This window comes from Xiphophorus couchianus, chromosome 2 (assembly GCF_001444195.1).
Source record: "Xiphophorus couchianus chromosome 2, X_couchianus-1.0, whole genome shotgun sequence".
Lineage (NCBI taxonomy): Eukaryota > Metazoa > Chordata > Actinopteri > Cyprinodontiformes > Poeciliidae > Xiphophorus > Xiphophorus couchianus.
The window spans coordinates 10,096,497-10,103,257 of NC_040229.1; the positions used below are offsets into that span (position 1 = coordinate 10,096,497).

The 6,761-nt window shown below is 38.2% G+C and overlaps 1 protein-coding gene across 1 annotated transcript in view; it reads left to right on the plus strand.

Annotated features, from left to right (window-relative positions):
- Positions 1–5,686, plus strand: part of tp53i11b (tumor protein p53 inducible protein 11b) — a 56,789-nt gene extending 51,103 nt beyond the window's left edge. The window contains exons 6-7 of the mRNA XM_028042262.1: positions 1,237–1,338; positions 2,490–5,686. Of these exons, the coding sequence (XP_027898063.1) occupies positions 1,237–1,338; positions 2,490–2,623 (236 nt within the window). The 3' untranslated portion in view covers positions 2,624–5,686. The remainder of the gene's footprint in view (positions 1–1,236; positions 1,339–2,489) is intronic.
- The last annotated feature ends 1,075 nt before the right edge of the window (positions 5,687–6,761 follow it).

The following is a 6,761-nucleotide window of genomic DNA, read 5'->3' on the forward strand; positions in this document are numbered from 1 at the left end:
GGAGCAGCAGAGAGGGAGGGGGCATGTCTTGCAAGACGAGGTGCAGCAGTAGGGGTGAAGGATGGAGGCTCATCTGCCACACAGATGGATCCTGGCAGGGAGAGGATGCAGTCCATCAGCCCTCCCACCTCGCTGCCCACCCCTTCTTCTTCTTCTTCCAATGGACCCTTTGCAGCGTGACGTCACACGCGCGAGATCCCTGCTGGAGGGCAAAAAGCTGCTGGCTGATGATGACTGCCATTGGTTTTAGCTGTTAATTTGTAAATATAACACGCTAAATCTTAAATGTGTGTGTAAAAGAAAAAGGGAGTCGGTGCTTTGCTACTAATTGTCAACACTATGACAACTAGATAATAAGGTTATAAAGAAAAAAAAACGAAGAAGACGGAAGTGGTTCAATTATTCTTGCTCGACTTTGACAACCGTAACATGTAGATGTGAGGCGGTGTGTTTCAGTTCAGATACTAAATTAAAAAACTCTGACGTAGCATCAGTAGATGATACGTCAGAGTTTAAATTAGCAGTGTTAGCTAAGCTAATAGCAGTGGTAGCTAATCTACCACAGAGATCACTTATTAATAATCGCAAAATAAACATGAAGCCTATAAACATGAAACTGTAACAGACTGAATGTTCTGCTCTTTGTGTGGGAAATGTTGGACTGTTTGTTTTTTTGTGTGTTGAATCCTGAAACACGTAGTGGCATTTGTCTGTTGCTATGGCAACGAGTCTGCTCGGAGGGTGGCCAACGCAGAGAGCGAGAAAAAAAAAAAAAGGTATTACGTTGTTGTTGTTTACCGGTTTTTCTGCTTCCCCCCCTTTGCTGTGTCTCACTGAGATGAGTTAATGATGCCTACATGGACTGAACGAAACATCTACAGGTTTCGTTCAGTTAACGGATCGGAAAAGAATCGTCTTTTTGCTCTCCCACAGTTGTGCGCATGCACGAACGTCCGGATGTAAACAATAACAGGCAGTGGGTTCGTAGCCTCGCCAGTTTCAGCGGAGGAAAGCGGACCTGAGTAATACGATATACCATTTTATGACACGGGCTTTTAGAAAGCTCAGATGTAATGACATGATGAACTGTCATCCTGCTTCAGCTGAAGCGTTTTTCCATTTATTAGTGATAAATGGAAGTCAGCGCTCCCCGGAGCTTTTCTCTTTGCTCCGGTTTTATTCCCACGCCTCTAAACCCTTAACCTATGAATTCTCTTTGATCGTTTCTTTTTCCAGGCCTCGCCCTCATTATGTGGAACGGTCTCTACACAGCAGAAAAGGTCATCATCCAGTGGACTCTGCTCAGTGAAGCCTGCTACTTTGCCGTCCAGTTTCTAGGTAATTAACAGGTCTTAAGTTACCATGTGCTGTTCAAATGCCCTCTAATTTTACTTTGATGAACATCGGATGAGTTCAGACCTCAGTGGGAGGGAGTTTCATCATTTATGGACACGTGGACAGTGCCCTCTTGTGGTACGTTTGGAGAATCACAGCTTTGAATCAGATTCAATGTACTGTAAGGTTTCAACATTTATTCACACCTCCATTAACTTTTTCACATTATAGCTGAACTTTGATGTTTTTTTGGGGGTTTTTTTTTAGAATTTTATCTGATAAACTTGACAGTTATACACTATTTTCTGTTGATTTAAGGTAGATTTTCACAAGCTTTTATAGATGGTTTAATTTGTATTCTGCTCCTATTACTAATAATACAATCTCAGAATATTTCGTGTTTAAAAAAAACAACTCTCAAACAAAACAACAAGAAAGTAAATTTGAAGGACAGTTCCTATTGTAAATGTTGCCAGACATTTACACTAGGATGTAAAAATGTCAGGTATCAGATGGTAAATCAAAATCAAGATGTTAAGAATATGCTGGAAGCATCACACAGAAACCGACCAATAAATCAAAGTTTTTGTTTCCCATAATCATGTCTGCATATTTCAGCAACAAGGCAGTTCAAAGTTTTTACATCATAAAAATAAACACAAAGTTGTAAATCACACAGTGAATAATTGTCAAATGACATAACACATTAAATGTTGATGTTTCATTTATAATGTTTCAAAAGCAATTCTAGATTTAAAGGAACTCAGTGTTTCGGCTGTTTTAAGGTTTTCAGGAAGTTTGCCCCAGATTTGTGGAGCATAGAAGCTGAATGCTGCTTCTCCACCTTCGGTTCTGGTTCTGAGGATGCAGAGCAGAACAAGAAGACCCACTTTTGCCAACTGAGCAACTTTCTTGCTATATTTAGCAACATTTCAGATAAAAAAAATCAGAATCGGCAGGTCAGGCTTTTTAAAGCTCGTTGATTGGCCAGAAAACTGCAGTCGGTGCATTGACCATATAAAAGTTGTATTCTACATTTTAAGTGTTTTCTGAAAAGGAGAATTTATTCTCAGCCAACTTAAATAAAAATAAATAAGAGAATATATGTTCAGGAAATGGTTTTTGTTTTCCCTGACGTGGCTTTGTGTTTTCAGTGACTTGCGTCACCCTGATGGAGATCGGCATCCTGCCCAACGCCGCCATGCTGCTGCTCCTCAGTCGAGTTCTCTTCTTCGTGGTCACTGTCGCGTACTACTACCACCTGGGCCGCAAGCCCAAGAAGATCTGAGCCGACTGCGGCGCTTCAGGGAGGGGTGTTTCAGCACAAATCACAGCTGGGGATCAGGGGGTCTAATTGCTTTGTAAGTAAAAGGCCTCATACCCCCTTTCTGTGGGACCTGGCCTACGACAAACCCCACCAAAGTGATATTCAACAGACGTGCAGAGCATCACATCGCCACAACAGGAACAAGAAACCTCAGCGCAACACTGAGCGGCTGGGCTTCACACACATTCCTCCTCTGCGTAGTTTTGCGTGCTGGACGCTGCATCTGTGTGAAACTTTAAAGTGTACAGGACAGACGGCTACGTACCACCTGTCGGTGTTTCTCTACAGCTATACCATGTCCAGGTGAAGTGTTAAGTGTTTTTCCTTTCATCTACTGTTTATCACGCTCAAGGGTTTGTGCTATTTGTTGTTTTGTGATATTTTATATGTGAAAACGCGAACTGCCTCCCTCTGAATTTGCTAGAAAAATAATTAGCCGTATGCTTCAGATGAGATCAATGCTGGATTACTGACACAAAGAAAACTGATGGGTTGAGTATCCAGAAACTCTCTGTTCACCCGTTCAATCAAGACTGGTAATCATTTTACCGTTTAGTCTAAAAATTAGTGTCTTCGTTTTGAAATCTCTTATTTGTCAGGCTTTAAGCTGAGAGTTTTTAAAGCACAACTGACTGTCATGTTATGTGAACCTGTGAGGTGAATCGTCCCAGAGAAACCATACAGTTGTCTCTGCTGCCTGTGCACTATTAGGAGCAACTTTAACCTGACTGAAAATCAAACCCTTCATGTGTAATTAGCCGGTCAAATCAAGCATGTCATGTGCGTGATCAACACATAATAACCTGTTATAATCTCTTAGTTATGTAGCATAGCTTGTTTTTTTAATGCCCTGCACCATATCCGAAGTCTTGCCTTAAAACAACTTTAAAGAACAGTCATCAGATCTATGACTTGTAAATATGTAAATAAGTATTTAATATTAAGTGGTGTTCTTGTGAACCAAACAGGGAACTTGTTCAGTATTAGTCAATGATTATTAAAGGCTAAACCTTCTCTTAATGTGTCTTATTTTTGTACCTATTTAAATCATATTTGTTCAGTCATTTGCCACCCTGGTAAAGATCTGTAGGAAAGCTTTTTAACTAAAAGCACATTTTCAATTGTGAGGAAAAGTGTTAGTACACACGATAAAGAAAACAATAACTATAAATACATGTACAGAAATTAATAATAAACACAGTAAATAAAATTGCAAAGCCCATCAAAAATGTACGAAAAAAATTAAAGTTCATAACATCAAGTTCTAAAAAATCCATAAACTAGCGGAGACATTTTTTTCCACACAATAAAAACATCTTCATAGATATTTTTAATGAACATTGGAGCCCAAACTGTTAATATTACTAAAACTATCTTTGGCATCTTTTATTATAGCCCGAGCAGCTTTAATATATTCCTTAGATATTTTTGATGAATTATCTTTGATAAGAGACGTATTATCTATTATTACCATTGATGGATAATTATAGATTATCAGATTGAAGTTAAAACTCTGGCTGCTCTAAAACATTAATATTACTTCTAGTCAGAAAGCTGGTCAGCAGAATACAGATTTTAAATCTTTATATATATATATATATATACCTTAAAGTAATAATCTGTATCTGAAATAAATGGTTGTTATAAACTTTTGTGAGCTTTAGAAAGTTTTTTATTTTTATTCTTGAACCTGGCCTAATATCCACTCTACTCAGCATTTTCTGCCCGTCCAGCCTCTTTGGTCACAGTTTTTTATTTTTGGGCTTTTTTACTTTTTATTGTAGAACCAGCTGACTAATGGTTTTCTTTTCTGTTCTGGTGTGACATATGGCTAAAAGAAATGGGCACATTATATTTACACCCAAAGCAAACAGGAAATCATAAATAAGCAGACGCTGAAAAACTGACATGAGAAAGAAAATGCTCTATTTTTGTAGGAATTATCACTTTATTTAAGAAACAAATATTTGAAGCTAAAACTTTTTAGATGTCTTTACCATGGATCCAAAACATGCAGAGGATGTTATAAATTTCATCACCAAACTAATTTGTCACAACTTTATTAGCCGTCCCATCAGATTTATTGATGCAGTAACCAAAAAATATTCTTAAAACAAATCAGCACATTAAAACTTGCTTACCTAAGCAGATAGTTATATATATATATTTATACATTTTTCTATCTGGAATGCTTTACTGAGAGTTACAACTGCTTATTTGACATTAAAAAAAGCCTTTTTCATCAGTTTGAAACTTGAAAATCAAAATGGATTCAGACTGTAAGCGAGCCGAGTTTCTTCAGTGGTGGTCCATCAGGTTTCCAGTGGCCACATTAAGTCCTGCGCCAGAAGGGAGAGGTTCTGCGGTCAGAGGGGGTGTTTTTTTTGTTTTTTTTTGTTTTGGGTCCGCAGCTGCAGATTCAGCACTGAAGGGAAATGTGCGCCGTCCTCCCCCATGTTTCAGCTCAGATGGGGGAAACTGAAACACGGGTGAGGTATCCTGCACCCCTAAAAAGCCGTAATTATGCTTTTTTAAAAAATATTTTGCAGGGTTTAATTAGAAGCAGCTCTCCCGCGTAACATTGTGTTCCCCAACCTTTCGCTGCACTGCTTTGCGCTGACTAGCATAATTATGGAGTACGAAAAAAAGTGTCGTTCCGTTTCCATCAGTGCTCCAGGCCTCAAACGATCAGCCTGGCGAAATGTTCAAAGGTCTGCAAGGCAGGTCTATTTTTGGAGAGAACAGCAATTTTGCCGAGGAGGGCAGAGGAGAGGAGGCAGAGCAACTCTTTCATCATCCCTGATGTCGTAAATTAGAGATATGAAACTGGAAACTAGTCTTCAAGTCTGAAAACAGTGCAAAAATGTTTCATTCACAATGTTACGGACGGCGTATGTTTAACTGTTTTAAATTGTAGCAAAGTGTTTTCATGTATATATGTGGGATATTGTACATGATAAATTAATTGTGATTGAATTCTGATTATTAGTTTTAAATAAAAAGAACACTTGTTTATTATTGGAACATCTGAAAATGAAGTCATTTTGTTTGTTTTGTCAGATAAATAAAGCAGCAAAGTGTCCAAACTTTTTGTCACTTGGCCCAAAATTGTCAAGTGAAAAGTACGTGTGGCTCAGGAACATAAAAACACTAAAATCAGGCAAATAAAGTGTTTATTTTTTGGATTGCATTGCAAAACCACAAAATATTACCAAGTATTTTTGGTCTAGTCTCTTGTGCAAATATCTTAAGTGAGGTTTACTAAGATACTTGCACTTAGCAAACTTGACTAAGATATTTGCACTAGAAACTATACCAAAACTACGCAAGTGTAGATCTAAAATTTAAAAAAATTATTTTGCACATTTGCTGCATTAAATGGAAGGCATCTACTTTTCAAATTAAACACATTTACTAAGCATAAGAACAGGATTTGTGTCAGTTTCTTTCCAAAAACCTGCTAATACTTAGCAAAGATTAATATAGATAAAAGCAGATTTGAGTGTGGTAATGTCTGCTTTTCAGTAAAACCGACATGGTTCAGCTTACAATAAAAGCTTGTTTATAAAAAGACAAATACTTTGTTCAAAAGTTAATATTTTCCAATGTTGCCAAATCCTGTGACATCACTGCTCATATATATAGGCAGTGATGGCACTGATGTGAAGCCATATATGACATCACTGATGTCATCACCTCAGTCATTTGACATGTTGATCAAATTATCGACTTTGCAAAGGAAAGCAGTGACTGTTTGCAACTACGTCACTTAATTATTCAAGGCGCCATGACGGACGTCGGAAGTGAGGCACGGGAGTCTTGAACAGAGCGTAACTGAAATTGTTTTCCCCAAGTTGTTTTTGTCCGTTTATTCGTGGCTTCTACTTGTTAGCATCGAGCTAATTTGTCTGTGAACGTAACACACCTGGTTGGGGCTCATACCTCACAAACCAACTTCTTCAGCTAGCTTAGAAACCGACCCGAACCTCCTCCCTCTTGACGTGTTGATCAAATGACCGATTTTGCCTGAATTTATAGCGCATGATTTAAATCACTATATAAAACAGCGTTTCCCCTTTAACCGGAGCGGCCTTAAAAA